At 42.9% G+C, this 18,761-nt stretch overlaps 1 protein-coding gene and 1 pseudogene across 4 annotated transcripts; one reads left to right on the forward strand and one right to left on the reverse strand.

Annotated features, from left to right (window-relative positions):
* Positions 1–3,118: 3,118 nt before the first annotated feature.
* LOC122692697 (zinc finger protein 154-like) lies at positions 3,119–10,887 on the forward strand. Of its 4 annotated transcripts, none has more exons than XR_006340708.1 (4): positions 3,119–3,774; positions 7,154–7,602; positions 7,808–7,890; positions 8,813–8,947. XR_006340708.1 is itself a non-coding variant. In XM_043900529.1 (4 exons), the coding sequence occupies exons 1-4, from the start codon at positions 3,736–3,738 to the stop codon at positions 7,936–7,938; spliced, it is 321 nt and encodes a 106-aa protein (XP_043756464.1). In that variant the 5' UTR covers positions 3,119–3,735; the 3' UTR covers positions 7,939–8,801. The 4 variants fall into 4 exon arrangements, 2 of the variants coding, with proteins under 2 accessions (XP_043756464.1, XP_043756463.1); XM_043900529.1 differs by lacking the exon at positions 8,813–8,947 and adding an exon at positions 6,556–6,579 and having other exon boundaries at positions 7,154–7,280; positions 7,808–8,801; XM_043900528.1 differs by lacking the exon at positions 7,808–7,890 and adding an exon at positions 6,556–6,579 and having other exon boundaries at positions 3,138–3,774; positions 7,154–7,280; positions 8,813–10,887.
* Positions 10,888–11,191: 304 nt separating this feature from the next.
* LOC122692894 lies at positions 11,192–11,513 on the reverse strand (annotated as a pseudogene).
* Between the last annotated feature and the right edge of the window lie 7,248 nt (positions 11,514–18,761).

Consider the following 18,761-nt stretch of genomic DNA (forward strand, 5'->3'; position numbering starts at 1 on the left):
GATCAAACCAGTCAACCCTAAAGGAAATCAACCCTCAATATTATTGGATGGACTGATGCTAAGGCTGAAGTTCAAATACTTTGGCCACCTCATGTGAAGAGCAGACTCATTGGGAAAGACCCTGATGCTGGGAAGGATTGAGGGCAGGAGGAGAAGGGGGTGACAAAGGATGGGGTGGTTGGATAGCATCACCAACTCAATGGAGATGAGTTTGAGCAAACTCCAGGAGATAGTGGAGGACTGGGAAGCCTGCAGTCCATGGGGTTGCAAAGAGTTGAACATGACTGAGTGACTGAACAACAACTTAGCCACAAGAATGAAGGAACTCCTGCTATTTGTGACAACATCAACGGATCTTTAATGCATTGTGTTAAGTAAAAGAAGTGAAACAGAAAGACGAATACTCTGTGGTATCACTTTTATGCAAAATCTTAAAAAGTCAAACTCAGAAATAAAGAGTATAAGTGTTGTTACTGGTGTGAGGCAGGGTGGAAGAAATAGGGAGAGGTTGGTGAAAAGGAGCAAACTTCCAGGTATAAAATGACTAAGGTCTGAGGATCTAATGTAAAACCATGAGTAATGTTGATAAAACCATATTGTATAATTGATACATCTAAAGAGAGTGTAACATAAATGTTCTCTCATATACATGATGACTATATGAGGTGATGATGTATTAATTAACTAGATGAAGGAATGGTTTCACATGGTATACATATGTCAAATGAGGAAGATGTACACATTGATATCTTACAGTTTTATATCATAACTCAGTGAAAGTGAAGTGAAGTTGCTCAGTCATGTCCGACTATTTGCGACCCCATGGACTGTAGCCTATCAGGCTTTGCCGTCCATGGGATTTTTCAGGCAAGAGTACTGGAGTGGGTTGCCATTTCCTTCTCCAGGGGATCTTCCCGACCCAGGGATGGAACCCAGGTCTCCTGCATTGTAGGCGGACGCTTTACCCTCTGAGCCACCAGGGAAGCCCTATAACTCAGTAAATCTATTAAAAAATAAAATAACAAAATAAAACAATAAGTCAAACTCCTAGGCATGTCTTTCTTTATTTAAGGCTTATTTTTAATTGAAGGATAATTGCTTTACAATATTGTGTTGGTTTCTGCCATACATCAACATGAATCAGTCATATACATATGTCTGATAGCTATACATATGTCATCTCCCTCTTAAACCTCCCTAAAACGCATGTCTTTTTTGATCAAACTAACAAATACCAAATCTCTTTGATACTTGCTGATACTTGATATCTGACAGATTTGTAGAAAGACCCTGATTCATAGGAAGGGAGTTACATGAATCATTTGCTGAAACGAGGAATCTAAGCTTATTCTAAATCTTACAGAGATTCATATTCCTCAACTAATTTTATGGTACTAGAATAGCAGTCTCATAAAACTTACTAAATTCAGCTATGTTTCCAGAATGTAATACAAGTTGAAAGCATCTCAGTAACTCAAGAATGGTTTAGTATTAGAAATACATTAATAGCATTCAACATAATACTAACGAATTATAAAACATGTTCATATTAACAAGTGCAGAAAAATAGATCCATTCATGTTAGAAAACAACACAACATGCAAATATATACATCATTAGTCAAAATGTACCAAAGAAAACACTACAATAAATTAGCATTCTAGTAATATAAGAAAGTTTGCTTTAAAATTATCAAGCAGACAAGGCTCTCATTATTGGTGCTATATCAAATATACTATACATTGTAACTGGTGCTTTAACACAGACATTAAAGAATTAAAATAATTGAAAACCCACTTGGGCTTCTCTGGTGGCTCAGCTGGTGAATCAAAGAGTCTGCCTGCAATGCGGGAGACCTGGTCCCAATCCCTGGGTTGGGAAGATTCCCTGGAGAAGGGAAAGGCTACCCACTCCAGTATTCTGATCTGGAGAATTCTATGGACTCTATAGTCCATGTGGTCACAAAAAGTCCGACACGACTGAGTGACTTTCACTTTCTTTCACTTTCAAGCCTATCTGAGAATCTATGATTACATAAAAGAATTTCAAAAAGTAACATTAGTATCTGGCATATTCATGACACTTCCACAAGTTTGCTATATTTAAGATCAGTATCCAAAAAGAAATTACAATTCCACAAATGAGAATCATAAGGGCATAAATCCATATTGGATTTATGGAGGTTGGCTACCTCCAGAAAATCTAGATGCCCGTCATGGAGGACTCTTTTCAGCTTCCTTTCCCATCCCCCTCTATCTAACTTCCTCTGTAACCCCATTGGGATCTTGAAAGCTATACTGCCTACACTCACTCTATATCCTGAATATTTCCATCTTCTACTAGAACCCCCATTCCTAAGACATGGCTACGCTTATTTGTGCAACCCATAGTGTACTATCCAGTTCCTGTGACAAGGTTTGGAAAATCGTATGGTTTAGATTTCTTTGAAACAGGTAAGTTTTACTTCAGTGTAACCAGTCCGACCCTACATAAAGTGGTTTATTTGGTCTGATAAGGACTCTGGAATAAAATTCCCCCAGTGATTCTGATTGAGGTAGACTGGCATGAGCATTTTCAATGATGCCCTTATGCCCAGTGGCATAAATAGCATGCCATTTCCTTCTCCAGGGGATCTTCCTGACCCAGGAATCGAACCCGGATCTCCCGCATTGCAGGCAGGTACTTTACCCTCTAAGCCACCAGGGAAGTCAAGGGCATAAAGGAAACTTTTAAAAAATATTTGCCTTATAACCAAAAACATTTACAGATACTCAAGATAAAATGTATGTTGTCACCCTGTTTATTTAACTTATATGCAGAGTACATCATGAGAAATGCTGGGCTGGAAGAAGCACAAGCTGGAATCAAGATTGCTGGGAGAAATCCATCCTAAAGGAGATAAATCCTGGGTGTTCATTGGAAGGACTGATGTTGAAGCTGAAACTCCAATACTTTGGTCACCTGATGCGAAGAGTTGACTCATTGGAAAAGACCCTGATGCTGGGAGGGATTGAGGGCAGGAGAAGGGGACAACAGAGGATGAGATGGCTGGATGGCATCATCAACTCGATGGACATGACTTTGAGTAATCTCCGGGAGTTGGTGATGGATAGGGAGGCCTGGGGTACTGCGATTCATGGGGTCGCAAAGAGTCGGACATGACTGAGCGACTGAACTGAACTGAAGATAAAATTAACAAAATATTTCGTGAATTTGCACTGGCGCCCTTGGCGTTCTGGGAAAGACGTGTCTTCTTAATTCATGGCATGGATTCCTTGGCGGTCAGTTGCAAAACGCATCGCTACCAATGGTGTTTGGCCCCTTTAAAGGCGGCGACTCACTGCTCTGGCATGGCTTGGGAGAGGTCATTCCCTGGCGCCATATGAGGTGGACGAAGGCCTTTTCTCCTGGCAACTGGGAACTACAAGACCCAGAGTGCCCAGCGTCAAAGGCGACGCTGCTGAGGCAATGATGGCGCAGAAAAAAGCTATTTCCGCTGGGGAACAATCCTAAGGGGCGGGACTTCTGGCCTCCTCCTTAAGGTGGACATTTTAACTCCGCCGGTTCTGTTCTGTATGAGAGGGCTGGCAGGACCCGAGGGACGGGAACAGGAAGGTCCGAGAGGGGGTACTGTCGTTGCTGCAAAGGGACGGGTCTGAACCTCGGCGACACCGCCTGGGGTCCGCCGCTCCCGGGTCTCTCCGCCTCTCCTAGCCCCGCTACCCCCAGAGTCCGATGGCGGCGGCGGCGGCGGCGCTGAGGGAGCAGCCTCAGGTAAATGCTCGTCCTCCGGGCCCTCACCGCCTTCATCCCATCATACCATAAAGCCCCGCGCGGCGGCTGCTCACGTGGGCGCAGCCCAGGTCGGGGCTCCAGGATTTACAGGCGGTGCTGTGTGGGGCCCTGCGTCTGACAGACAGCGTGATGACGCAAGGGAGATGGGGTCTGCCGGAGGGGCCGGTAGGTGCAGAGGCTTGGAAGTCGGACTGAGGCAGGAGAATTCCGGAAACCTAGCATCAGCCTTCTGCTTACCGGAAAGAAGAATGTTAGCGCAGTCAGGCCCGGGGTAGTGCGTTATTGGGATGTAATCACCAAGAGCTGTTTAAAGGAAAAACAGGGTGGAGAGGGTTGATGAGGACATCGAGGTCCTGGGAGGTTGAATCTTTGTTCAGGGCCCCACAGCTGGTAAGAGGCAGCACTGAGCATTGAGCCCCAGAGGTTACAAGCCTGAGGTAAGCTGGCTTCCATGGCCAGGCAGGAGTACAGACGGTGAACGGTGGAATCCCACATTGGACGCATTCCTTCCTCTTCACACAATTCTCAGGGTTAAAGAAGTGCTTATGGAACCTGAACAGGGAGGTAGGGGGTGTCCCGTTGCCTCACTCGCCCGCTGTCGCTCCCATGTTCCCTGGAGTTGTCGCCCCGATATGTTTAATGGGCTTCCTTGGTGGCTCAGCGTAGAGAATCTACCTGCAATGTAGGAGATACAGGAGACGCGGGGTTTGATCCCTGGGTTGGGAAGATCCCCTGGAGGAGGGCATGGCAACCCACTCCAGTATCCTTGCCTGGAGAATCCCAGGGACAGAGGATCCTGTTAGGATGGGGTTTCAGAGAGTCAGGCACGACTAAAGCGATTTAGCACACACTCACACAGGAGATGCTTAATGTCCTTTATCTCCTCCTTGAGTCCGAGGTTCCTGAAAAACGCCAAGCCTACCGTCTTAAGTCCATGCTAGAGGTTATATAGAGAGGTGTTCCCATTTCTGGCAGTCATGGTAAACGTGTGTAAGGTCAACCTAACCCAAGATGTGCAAATGCCTAGATTTAAAACTGAGCTCAGGAATATTCAGGACCCACAGGTCTCCTCTCTTTTGGGTAGGAATAAATAGCAGGTGGGTTGGTGTCAGGAGAGGAACAACTGCCTGAGATGTCAATTTTTGTGTTCTAGAGGAAACTAGAAGTTTGGGTCGTGGGATGGAGGTGATGTGATTAAGGTTTCATTTGGCTTTAGAGTGGAAAACTGTGGGCTTGAGAGAGGAAGAAGGACCATCATTGTGGAGGTTACTACCATAGCCCAGGTGAGGGTTAATGGAGCAGGGGCATGCCTTGGGAAATGTGGCTGTATTCTGGCTGCATGTTTTTATTTTTATTTTTTTGCCATCCCATGCAGCATGTGGGATCTTAGTTCTGCAATCCGTGATCTTGCATGTTCCTCCTGTGCTGGAAGCACAGAGTGTTAATGACTGGACCACCAGGGAAGTCCCTGGCTGCATGTTTTTAGAGGAGGCAGCTAGATTTTGTAAAGTGGGTGGTGAGGGAATGAAACGCAGGTACCAGAGATGAGCCCTGGCTTTGCAGCTGTAGAGATGGAAGCTGCATCAGTGGAGATAGCAGGTTGGTAGTAGGTGTAATATTCATTGTTTATCTGGAGCTTTGTTTTAACCATGTTAAGAATCAGATATTTTAGACACCAATGAGTGGAGGCATCAAATGAACATCTGATGTACAAGCTTGGAATTCTTGAGAGTGATTCAGGTTAGAGACATCTAAAATGTAACTACAGTGTAGACCAAACTGAATGACCTGTGTCTCAACATTTGGAAGAGGCAAGCTTCAGGTTGTGGTGCAGATCTTTTAGGGAGGAGGTATGGAAGAAGCGGGCAGAGGATTGGGTTTCTTGCTTGCTTCCATGTGTGATGGTGTCGTTTACTTCATAAATGTAAGTAAATGGCCAGGAAGTTTTGCTGTATGAGACAGGATAGTCTGGCAGGCAGCCAAAGCTTCCAAGAGAAGAGTTAACATGAGGTGGATGTAGAAGCAAGGGATAATTCATCCATATGGCACTCAGGCCAGAACTGGTACTTCTTTACCACTTTATCAGCTCACCAAGTTTTGTGAGAACTTTGGTGGTGCCTGGCATGTTTCATTCAACCTAGTCATATGGCCACGAGCAATAAGGTCCTCTGTAAGAATCACTAGGCTTGGGGTAGGCAAGTAATGGGGCTGGAGTTTGAATGAGGGTAAGGGAACAGAGAAAGGTTGTCATTGCTGACTTACATCAAGGACCGCACAGAAGTACCATGGGACTATGTGTATCTGAGATCCACACCCGGTTCTGTTGTTTTAAATCTGAGACAAGGATCAGAGTCAGCATGAGTAAGGCCCTTATAGATGATTTCTGATGCTGCCTTTGGGAATTGTTGAGAGTTCTGTAGTCATATTGGGTTCTGTTTGATTTTGCCATTTGTATTGTGGATACTGCCTGCCAAGTTGTGGTATAAGGCCTAAGTTCAATGTGATGTGCTTCTTTGACATTTGGTGAAACTTGGGTGCCTTCAAATGACCTGAGTGCAAGTTCCTCTCCTCACAGTGTTCCTGTGGATAACGTCTCTTAGCCTAACAACCATTTTTACAAAGGAAACCAGATACTTCTAGGTAGCACTAGCCCTCAGAATTATTCAAATAAGGCAGTCACATCCTCCTTGGAGCATCCAAACTCCTTCATCCCACAAAGATTCCTTTACACAGATCCTGATTGTGTTGTTTTTTTTTTAGAACTACTCCCTGTGGGCCTTTGTGGTGAGTGGTGAGTTTATGTGATTAATAAGCTACTGTCAGTTGCATTTGTCCAGTCTCAGGTGTCATGTGTTAGATCACCATCATAGCCCTATGCTGGGGTTAGGAGAAAGTCACTTAAATACAGATAAGGTGTGGGAAGGGTAAGGAGATGTCTGTGGTGTGGGAGAGTGAGGTTTTGGTGGCCATGGTCATGTATGGTTATGGGATACAGAGACTGAGGATGTGCAACCCAAGGAGTGATGTGTGCTTGAAGAGGGAGCATGTCTGATGCTGCTAACATGTCCAGGGCAATGCCCATACCAGGGAAAATTGCTTGTCAGCAGTGGGTGGATCCCTCTATGCCAGGCCTATAGTTGAGATATATGTTCATCCACCTGCCTCTTGTTCCTGGTGGTTATGCCTAGTGATCAATGAGCCTGTGGGGAGACAACCACACCAAGGTGCCAGGGTGTGATTGCTTCTCTGAATTGGAAGGGCTGGGTGATAGATAGTCAAAGGGTAGATGTGTGGGGAAATGGACTGCAGCTCTTCAGAAGTGTACTGTTTGTTGTTTCATCTGTCACCATCATGGCAGGTCAGTGTGAACTTTGAAGATGTAGCTGTGACCTTTTCCTGGGAGGAATGGGATCTCCTTGATGAGCCTCAGAGATGCCTGTACCGTGATGTGATGCTGGAGAACTTGGCACTTATAACCTCCCTGGGTAAGAACCTTAAACCTTTCCTCATGACCTGAGCTAGTCTCTGCACTTTCCTTTTCCCCAGAGACAAGCTTGTCCTTCTCATGTCAGGACCATGATCACTGCCTTTTTTTTCCCCAGTACTCTAGGTTGGTGCTGTGGTTGGTTGGGCTGAGGTATTTGCACTGCCATCTGTTTTCCTTGAAGAGTTCCCACATCTGCTACCCTGCAGCCTCCCCTGGAAGGATCCAGTGTCAGGAATCTTCCATTCAGCCTAATATATCCCACCATACTTGCCCTCTTCCTACTGGGTGACATCCAGATGCAAGTTATCTGTGCTCCTCAGGTTCTACTTCTTTCTTCTCATAAACATTTCCTTGTAACTGCCTTTGCTGGGAATTAATTCTCTGGTGTAGACCATGCACTTCTTGCAAGAACCTTTCCAAAGTTCTCTTAATAGTATTTAAATGTTTTCCTCTGGTTTATGATGTGATGAATATGGGTCAGCTTCTCCTGTATGGTGTCGTTCCCCTTGTATTTGCATCATCCAGGTCCCATACACTTGTTCATTTTGGAAGTGGAGTGGGGAGCTCTTATTTGTCCACAAGCTGGATATGAATTTCAACTCAACCAGGTAGGCCCAGAGGGCTGCTGTACAGTATCACCCTGTGGGAGTGCATGATGCTAGTTCAAGTGATACCAGGAATTTGTTCTGTTCGACTTCAATTTTGATGGCTATTTCCAGGACCACACCTTATTTCTCCTTTTTTTTTTTTTCCTCCATTCTTAATAGTGCTGACTTAATTCTGCATTGTGGTTCTTCTACTTGTAGTCCAACCTGTGGCTAATCCTTATATCTCTGAATCTCTGTATCACCCATTTTCCTCCCTGCTTTATCTGTTCATTCTGTAACATTGGCCCATATATTTTCTATAATCAAACATATACCCATTCTTAAAATGTTCCTGACCAAAATCTACTTTTTTGCAGTCCTTTTTTCTTGGCTCTGGAAATGCTCATCTACATTGCAGTCATGTGTTACCAGCAGACACAGTCCTGCTGATGTTGTTTGTAACTAATTTATATTTTTTCCTTTTTTTTTTGTAATGGCTGCACTGGGTCTTCATTGTGGCACATGGGCTTCTCTAGGTTGCAGCTCATGGCCTTGGATGCCTGTGGCTTGTGGGATCTTAGTTTCCAAACTAGGGATCAAACCCATGTCCTCTGCATTGGAACGCAGATTCTTTACCACTTGACCACCAGGGAAGTCTCTGTAACTGATTTTTTAACTGTCAATAATTAAGTAATTTTTCACCCTGCTTTTCCTCTCTATGGCACATCACATGGTTATCTTTTTTCTCATGTGGTCTTCCCCCCATCCTGTGGCCTTTATAGCCCAGTATTGCTCATGATGTTGTCATCAAGAAGCCAACTCCCTGTTCTTGTAAATAATCACACAGACTTATTCATGAGTTTATCAGACACACACTGATGTGTGGGCTTCCCCCTGCCCTACTAAAGTCAACATGTGCTTCATCAACATTTCTTGCTTTTAGGTTGTTGCCATGAAGTGGAGACCAAGAAGACTTCTTTTGAACAAAATGTTTATTTTCAAAGAATGTCACAGATCAGGACTCCCAAGGCAGATCTATCCTCCAAAAAGGCCCACCCCTGTGAACTATGTGTCCAAATATTGACAGACTTTCTATACTTGGGTCAATGTCAAGGAATACATTCAAAGCAGAAATTACATAGGTCTGGGAAACAGTTGTATGTCAGCACAAACCTTCATCAGCATCAGAAGCAGTGCATCGGGGAGAAACTCTTCAGAAGAGATGTGGATAGAACTTCATTTGTGATGAACTGCAAATTCCATGTGTCAGGAAAGTCATTCGTTTTCAGGGTGGTTGAGAAGGACTTCTTGACCAGGTCTCAATTTCTCCAGCAATGGGCTACTGACACCTGGGAGAGGTCAAGCAGAACTGAGTGTGAGACAGCCTTTCAGAGGGGAAAAACTTATCCTAACTGGGGAGAAGTTAGCAAGAAGTCCCACCTCATTGTATACCAGAGAGTTCACACCAGGGAAAGGCCATATAAATGCAGTGAAAGTGGGAAGTCATTTAGCCGAAACTCTACGCTCCTTCAACATCAGAGAATCCACACTGGAGAAAGGCCTTATGAGTGCAGTGAATGCGTGAAAACTTTTAATCAACGTTCTGCTCTTCATCAGCATCAGAGACTTCACACTGGTTCAAGGCCTTATAAGTGCACTGATTGTGGGAAATCCTTTGCCGATAATTCCACCTTCGTTAAACACAGGAGAATTCACACTGGAGAAAGGCCTTATGAGTGCAGCAAATGTGGGAAAGCATTTTCCCAAAGTTCTTCACTCCTGCGACATCAGAGTGTTCACACTGGGGAAAGGCCTTATGAATGTGGAGAGTGTGGAAAATCCTTTAGGCAAAAGCCCAACCTTATTCAACATTGGAGAATTCACACTAGAGAAAGACCTTTTAAATGTGAGAAATTATTTAGCAACAAGTCCCATCTCACTGAACACCAAAGAGTTCACACTAGAGAAAGGCCATATGAGTGTGGGGAATGTAAGAAATTCTTTAGCAAGAGGTCCCACCTTATTATACACCAGAGAGTTCACACTGGGGAAAGGCCATATAAATGCAATGAATGCGGGAAATCATTTAGCCAGAACTCTACGCTCCTTCAACATCAGAGAATCCACACTGGAGAAAGGCCTTATGAGTGCAGTGACTGTGGGAAAACTTTTAATCAACGTTCTGCTCTTCATCAGCATCAGAGACTTCACACTGGTTCAAGGCCTTATAAGTGCACTGATTGTGGGAAATCCTTTGCCGATAATTCCACCTTCATTAAACACAGGAGAATTCACACTGGAGAAAGGCCTTATGAGTGCAGCAAATGTGGGAAAGCATTTTCCCAAAGTTCTTCACTCCTTCGACATTGGAGAGTTCATGCTGGAGAAAGGCCTTATGAATGTGGAGAGTGTGGAAAATCATTTAGGCAAAGTTTCCCAAAGTTCTTCACTCCTTCGACATCACAGAGTTCATTGGAGAAAAATCTTACAAGTAAAGAAAATTTAAGAAGCTGGTTAGCCCAAACTGTTTTTCAACATCAGAGAACTCACACTGGATCAAAGCCATGTGTGAGTGCCATGAATGTTGGAAGTACTTTGCAAAAAGCTTCAGATTCATTAAACACTTGAGTGTTCATACTGCAGAAAGGCATTATATTGTAGGAAATGTTTGAATTCCTTTACCTACAACTCTAGTCTCATAGAACACCATAATGTTCACACTGGATAATAGCCTTGCGGATGTGACTAATGTGGGAAATTTTTTTTTTATCTGAAACTCTAGCCTCATTACATACTGGAGAGTTCACAAACTTCACTCTTATTTCATTGAATACCACAAAGTTCAGAAATGAGTTGTACAGGGATGAATTATTGGTCAGTATAACACTGGGGAGATCCCTTATGAGGGTGTTGACCTCATACATGCACTTATATTCCAGGTTTATGGGAGCTTCTGTTGTATGGAAGGTGTTCATAATGTACATTTTTGAACCACCCTGAGTCCAGGGAAGAACGCTTTGATGTTGTCCCATTTATGGGAGCCTTTGTAATAGGTCTGAGCACTCTTTCCTTTCTAATTCTTTTGATGGGTTACATCTCTGAGTTGACCTATTTTTGTCCTAGGCTACTCTGCTGGTGACTTGCCAACGGAGCCTACTTTTCTCAGTGTCTATTGTGACTCCTGTGATGAGATTTTCCTCCCCTTCATGCCTCAAGCCCAGGAATAGTCTGCATCCCAATGTACTGGTTTGTGTGAAAAATGAAGACCTTACTCTTTTTTTTTAACAGCTCAGCTTTTTATTGAATATGTTACTAAAGAGGTTTAGTAAAAAAGGCCAAAGCCCATGTCATCATCAGATTCTTCTTTCTTTGCTTTTACTTTCTTCTCCTCAGCTGGGGCAGCAGTGGTGGATGGGGCAAGACCTCCTGCTGGTGCAGCACTAGCTGCTGGGGCAGGTCCACCAGCCCCCACATTGCAGATGAGGCTTCTGATGTTGACATTGGCCAAAGCCTTTGCAAACAAGCCTGGCCAGAAAGGCTCCACATTTACACTGGCTGCTTTAATGAGGGCATTGATTTTATCCTCCATGACCATGCAGAATGAGGGCAGAGTAGATGCAGGTGAGCTCTGAGATGGAGGCCATGGTGAGGACGAGTGCTAGGTGGGGGCTGCTAGGCACGGTGCTAGTCACCGGATGAAGTGAGGGCCTCATCCCCAAATGGCAGCTTCCTCAGAAGAACCGAGCACCTTAGCAGCAGAGGAGGAAAAAGCAAGACCTTACTCTTTAAGTCCCTTCAATCTTGGGATTTTATTCACTGTGGTGACTTGAAAACAACTGGGTTCTAGCAGCAATCAGGGTTGAAAAGCTTTTTTGTGGAATTGCACGCTCTGTGCCTCAGAGAGAACAGTATGCTGTGAGTGTACCTCTCTCTAGTTTTGTCCTAGTTGCCATTGCTGCCCAGGGCCTCCAAGAAAAGACTGCAGGGATTTGTGGTTCTTTTTTGCAGCCTGGATGCATTGGTATTTTGTTGGTTCAGATGTCAGTCTTTAGATGGGCAGTTGTGATACCTTTGCTGCTTCCTAAATCAAGGAAATTTTCTTGTTCACGGAGGTTATGGATTATGTCCAGTCAGTAAGAGAAGACTGTTCCCTAGGTCCTGCAGTGGAGCCATGTATCCTCATGTCTAGAATTCGAGATAGTGGCAGCATAGATTATACAGTCGTACAGGCAGGGGGAATCACCTGTTAAAGGAACACTGGATCTGTAGGGAGGGGAAAAGACTGCCACAAGTTTGTGGAAATGTGCCTGTACTGAAGGGGCCTCTGCAGTATTCCAGTTACTAGCTGTGAAGGATGAGCCAGTGCAGAAATTGTCATGGCATCCAGAACTATGTATCTTGTATAGGGAGGCTGTTGTGAGATGAAAAAATTATCAGTGGTTTTGTGCCGGGGTCCAGCCCCAGCAGGATCCAGGGGAACCCTCAGGATGAACAGCGTTGGCGAGAGAGAGACACGTAGGACCGGCCTTGAAAGGGCCAAGTCTGCTAGGGAGAGAGAGAGAGAGAGAAAGAAAGAGACCAGACCAGGAATATGCAGCAGAGTCTGGCAGTTGCTTTATTTTTCACTGTAGCCTTTATACCCTAAGTTGGTACATTTCTAAGGGGCAGATAAGCATACAGACTTAGTTTAACATTATATCAGCTTGTCCTTCACGAAACCAGGTGTGCTCTGTATATTTTTGTTTATGAGAGTCTTTTCCCATAGATTTTTTGTACATTATCTTCTGGCCTTGAGGTTAGCAGAAAACAGAAAATTGGCAGTCTCATGGTACAGCAAGTTGTAACATAATAGACATACAATCCTGTTGACATAAAAGTCAGTCTTTTTGCAGAAACTCTCAGCTAAATTTATCTAAAAAGTTTAACACACAAAGACTCTGTGGCTCTGGTGAGGCAGCCCCTGATTAGCGCTCTTGGTTAAAATTAACAATTATCTTATTGTTTTTACACTAGGGCTAAACTCTTATTTTACTATATCTTTAACTGTATTAACAATAGTGTCCACTGCACAACCTCAGCACATTAACATCAATCAAACGTTGATCTAATAACAACTTTTAAAACAATATTTTTTGTATTCTCTAATAGGGCTTCTTCACCCTCAAAGGGCTCTGTGCCTATTAGGGCCTTTTTTATGGTTAATCTCTATATATAGTATCTTTTGGCTTTCAGGCCTGTTGACAATTTATGGTTTGCACCTGGTGCAACTTTAAGCAACTTCAGTAGCCGACCCTGTCTTTCTTATAATTAATCTATTTTCTTTCTAAGAAGCGTCATCTCTATGGGAACTAGATAGGATTACATTTTCACAGAACAGAAATGCAAAGGATTGCAAAAACAGCAGATATGGCACAAAATAGGCTCTTAGTCCAAAAGTTAATTACCTGCAAGAAGTCACCAGCTAATCTCTATCTAAACTATTTTCTATTAGGCGTATATGCGGCTATAATATTTGTGGGGCTTTTTTCACCCCGCAAAGGGGCCTATGCTTAATAGTTTCTTTTGTTAGCGTACTATGTTTAGGATGTTTAGAACAATCATGAGCATTTTGTGCAATAAGAGCACACATTTATCAAACAAGCCAGAATGCCAGCAAAAGGGTTTGAATTGAAGCATTTCCTTCATCCCTGGCCACTTCATAGGGTACCAGCGTCCAGGAGATTTATTAGTTAGGGTTTTAAGTTGGTCCTCACTCAGTGAAAGAGGAGCAGGAGAGCTCTCGGCAGGCAACACAAGAATCCGCAGCAGGGCAAACAAGAACAACAGCAGAAAAGGGGGGAGGGTATAGGGTAGGGTAGAGGCCGAGGCCAACCTGGAGGGTCCCTTATCCTAGACGGCCTTGCCTGTCAGGTATTTTCCTCATGATCTCGTCATGGATGGGGTCTCGGACGGCCTTGCCTGCCCGGTATTTTCTTCATGACCTCGTCATGGGCGGTACCTCCCATAATGGCTCCCGACAGTTTTGTAGTGTCTATGTGATTTCACTTCAGATGTGTTGCTGTGCAGGAAAATGAGGATAGTGAGGATGTGCTATCCCCACTGTAGACCACCCTGCATTCCTATTGAATTTTGGGGGGATTTCCTAGCAATTCAGTAGTTAGGGTTTGGCACTTCCACTGTTGAGGGCTTGGGTTCAGTCTCTGGTACAAGCTGCAACCAAAAAAAAAATATTAAAAAATTCTTTGGGGAAGTTTCTGTTTTTTTCCTAACAAAAAAAGATGGTGAAACAGCAAAAACTTATGTTGGAATTTTATTCATTTTTCAGTGATGTGACCTCTCTGCTATAAAAATAATTGTTCTTTAATGTGGGAGTATTTCATAAACACTTTGTGTACTGTACACAATGCAGTAGCCACATACAGCATATACTTTTAAAGTTTAGTCATTAATATTCTTGCTCACTTAAAAAAATTTTTTATTATAGTATGTGCCAGTCTATGCTGTACAGCACAGTGACTCAGTTATATGCATATATACATTCTTTTTTTTTAAAATATTCTTTTCCACTATGGTTTATCACAGAGTATTCAATATAGTTCCGTGACCTTGTTTCTTGATTAGTTCTTAAATCTAGATACTCAACATTTTTAAGCCATGATTTGTAGCTCTGAATAAATAGGCTTTGAGTGTTCTCATTTGGTTGGCCATCTTTATTTCCACAAGTCTAGGTAAGTGTAGTCAAAATTCTATGTTATGAATTGATTTGAAATAGTTTTTGACTATGTGATTATACAAGTATTCACTTTATACAGCATTTAGTTTGTTGTATTTCATTTTCCATTTTAGGTTATTGACATTTTAGCAACAAATGGATCTAAGATGATGCCTTAACCAACATCTTTCAAGGAGGCATTGTTAGTCAAAATTGCATTTGGAAGCTTCATCACACCATGCATGGAAAGTGGTCCATTGGTTAATCAGAACTTTCTTTTGCTTGTGAGTAAACAATACTGTAGGATCCACTTAGGGGCACTTGGCTATAGATAATTTATGAATAAGTTAAAGCTTTCTCACTGGTGAAACCACCTAAATCCTGCCCCCTTTGTGTTACTTGCATCCCACCTTTCTTTTCTTTTCCTCTTCTCTGATAAGCTGGTTGAAGTAGCTCAGTGTCCTTTTTGTGTGTGTGTGCTGAACCATGTGGCTAGCTAGATCTTAGTTCCTTGACCAGGGATCAAACCTGTGCCCCCTGCAGTGGAAGCAAGTCTTAATCACTGGACCACCAGGGAAATGCCACTCAGTGTCCCCTGAATTTGCAATTTCCACATGGAGGAAACCCTCCATGTACATTCAGCATGGTTGTGTTCAAATCTCTGGCATTGTCAAAGACTTCCTAAATCCCAGGTTGGAAAAGTTTATTAGAACATTCATTTCTCTTCTGTGTGCACACAGTCCAGGCAACTTGTGACTGAGACAAGAAAAACAACATTGGTTGAAAAATCTTAGACCTTTCCTGAAAAGGGTTTGAATATTAATAAATCTTGTAGACTTTAAAGGTTAAAAATAATACAAACCCCCCTTTAAAAAAAGTTTTTAAAAAGGACACTAGAAAATGTAAGAAATTATACTAAGCTAGTAAAGGAAAGATAAATATTAGGCTTATAATGGTTTGGATGGAGTCAGCACATTACATTGCTAAACATAATCTTGCTCAAAGTTGTTTTCTCAAAGAAAAGTTTAAAAGGTATAATTTTTAATAATGTTTTCCCCTTATAGGTTACCAGGTGAGAAGAAACAGGAGACTCTCAGAGCTTTTACATAATTTGAAGTGTCTTTAAGCATTTGATTTGTGTATATAGATATTTATAAATTATATTTTTGAAAGTTTCTACAGTAGCCCTACCAGGATGACTTTTTGAACAAATAACACTTCATAATTTTAATTTTAAAACAAAAACAACATTTTCTACCATGGAAAAAATATTATCACATTATTGTAATTTATAAAGACTAAAATTTAGTATCTAAAGATTTGAAATTTATGAATATACTCCATTGGGTTTATGGGTCAGCTAACTTGTTAATATTTCCACAAATAATTATATCTGCTCAGTTCAGCATCTTAATGAGAAGTGCCCTTCATTCTCTTTCCACCCTTAATCTCAGCTTCCTGAATGCTCACACCCCTTCACATACTTGTCCTTCATATGTACTTTTCTCTCTCTGGAATATTCTTCCCAACACTCTACACTTAGTAAATCACAAAAAAATAATCATTGCAAACATTTAAAAAATAGCTTCAGAGGATTTTCCCAGAGACTTTAGGTAAAATTCACTGGAGTGGTGGTATGGCTGTTTCTCCTTGTCCTGAGCTATGTAAGAGGTGTAAGGACAATGCTTTCCTCCCAGAGGAAATAAATGAACCATAGTTGATCAGATGTTTTACACCTGGTTTGTGCTTATGATGAATGGCATCTGTCATTATTCCTGTTTTCTTGCCAGAAAAAAATCCCATGGACAGAGGAGCCTGGCTTAGTGACTAAACAGCAACAACAATAGAACCTTTCATCTTGAGCTTCCCTGGTGGCTTAGTGGTAAAGGATCCTAATGTGATGCAAGAGACTTGGGTTGAGAAGACCCCTTGGAGAAGGAAATGGCAACCCATTCCACTATTCTTGCCTGGGAAATCCCAGGGACAGAGGAACCTGGTGGGCTACATTCCATGAAGTATCAAAAGAGTCGGACATGACTTTCTGACTTAACTTAGATCTTGAGGTACAAAGACATTATGCAGTAGTTGCAGAATGTGAGCTCAGTAGTTGTGGTGCACAGGTTTACTTTCACTGAGGCACATGGAATCTTCCCAGACCAGGGATCGAACCTGTGTCTCCTGCATTGCTAGGTGGATTCTTTTTTTTTTTTTTTTTGGTAGGTGGATTCTTAACCACTGCTCCACCAGGTAAGTCCCAAGAACCCTTACATTTTAAAAACAGTCTGAAGAGTTTATACATTAAAATACATGCTATCTGGGATTCAGTTCACTTCAGTCGCTCAGTCGTGTCCGACTCTTTGCAACCCCATGAACCGCAGCATGCCAGGCCTCCCTGTCCATCACCAACTCCCGGAGTTTATCCAAACTCATGTCCATTGAGTCAGTGATGCTATCCAAGCATCTCATCCTCTGTCGTCCCCTTTACAGGTGAAATAATATAGTAAGGTGCATGGGGTAGATGAAACGACCAACCATGAAATAGCAAATAGTGCTGAAATATTGCAAAACACTGCAGCCATTGTCGCATGTCAAAATGGCATTTGTTTTGTTCTCTTTTTTGAAATTGACATCAGATTCGGAAAGGAATTGAATATATGTGAGAATATGAAGTAAGATAAATAGATGAAAGTATTGCTCAATGAATTGGACAGAGTCAATTTGGTTCAGTTCAGTCGCTCAGTTGTGTCTGACTCTGCAACCCCATGGATGGCAGTGTGCCTGGCCTCCCTGTCCATCACCGACTCCTGGAGTTTACCCAAACTCATGTCCATTGAGTCAGTGATGTCATCCAACCATCTCATCTTCTGTCATCTCCTTCTCCCGCCTTCAATCTTCCCCAGCATCAGGGTCTTTTCAAACGAGTCAGTTCTTCACATCAGGTGGCCAAAGTACTGGAGCTTCAGCATCAGTCCTTCCAATGAATATTCAGGACTGATCTTCTTTAGGATGGACTGGTTGCATCTCCTTGCAGTCCAAGGGACTCTCAAGAGTCTTTTCCAACACCACAGTTCAAAAGCATCCATTCTTCAGTGTTCAGCTTTCTTTATAGTCCCAACTCTCACACCCATACATGACTACTGGAAAAACCATAGCCTTGACTAGATGGACCTTTGTTGGCAAAGTAATGTCTCTGCTTTTTAGCATGCTGTCTAGGTTGGTCATAACTTTTCTTCCAAGGAGTAAGCGTCTTTTAATTTCATGGCTGCAGTCATCATCTGCAGTGATTTTGGAGCCCTCCAAAATAAAGTCTGCCTCTGTTTCCACTGTTTCCCCATCTACTTGCCATGAAGTGATGGGACCGATGCCATGATCTTAGTTTTCTGAATGTTGAGTTTTAAGCCAACTTTTTCCACTCTCCTCTTTCATCAAGAGGCTCTTTAGTTCTTCTTCACTTTCTGCCATAAGGGTGGTGTCATCTGCATATCTGATGTTATTGATATTTCTCCCAGCAACTATAAAGGCAGGATTTCTGTTGTCTTGGGAATCGTTGTCAGAGACCTATCTTTGTATTCCTTCCTCAAGGTGGCGCAGCATCCTTTTCCTTATCTACACTTTTGTGTACTTGTCTATATCAAACAGATGTACAGTGCACTATTGTTTACTAGCTTCAGTTACCAGTGCCTCCATTCTGTGTCTAAGTGACTCGGCTTAGGTCATTTGGGTTTTTTGTTTGGTTGGACAGTGCTGTGAGATTTGTGGGACCTTAGTTCCCTCATCAGGGATTGAATCACGCCTCCTGCCGTGAAAGGGAGGAGTATTAATCACTGGACCGCCTGGGAAGTTCGGGGATGCATTTGGATTGATGGATTTGAGAGCATCTGGAAAGGTACTCGTAGCCTCTAGGAACACGCTGAGCTTCGAAGAATTTGAAAAACTGTCTCCAAACACTTGGGTGATCAGTTACAGATAGTAATCCTCAAACATCTGAATGCATTCTCTTTAAGAAGCAACGCCCCACCTCAGTCTCTGGACTTAGGTTGTTATTTTAGCAAACCTCACAGTGTAGCTTCGCCTTTTCTCCTGCACGTCAGGGATAACTCAAACGACCTTGGCTCGTGGATCTGTGGGAAATACATTACCCAGGCGGCTGTGCGATGGGTGGCTGCGACGATCAGCCAAT

The sequence above is a fragment of the Cervus elaphus genome, chromosome 4, assembly GCF_910594005.1.
Source record: "Cervus elaphus chromosome 4, mCerEla1.1, whole genome shotgun sequence".
NCBI lineage: Eukaryota > Metazoa > Chordata > Mammalia > Artiodactyla > Cervidae > Cervus > Cervus elaphus.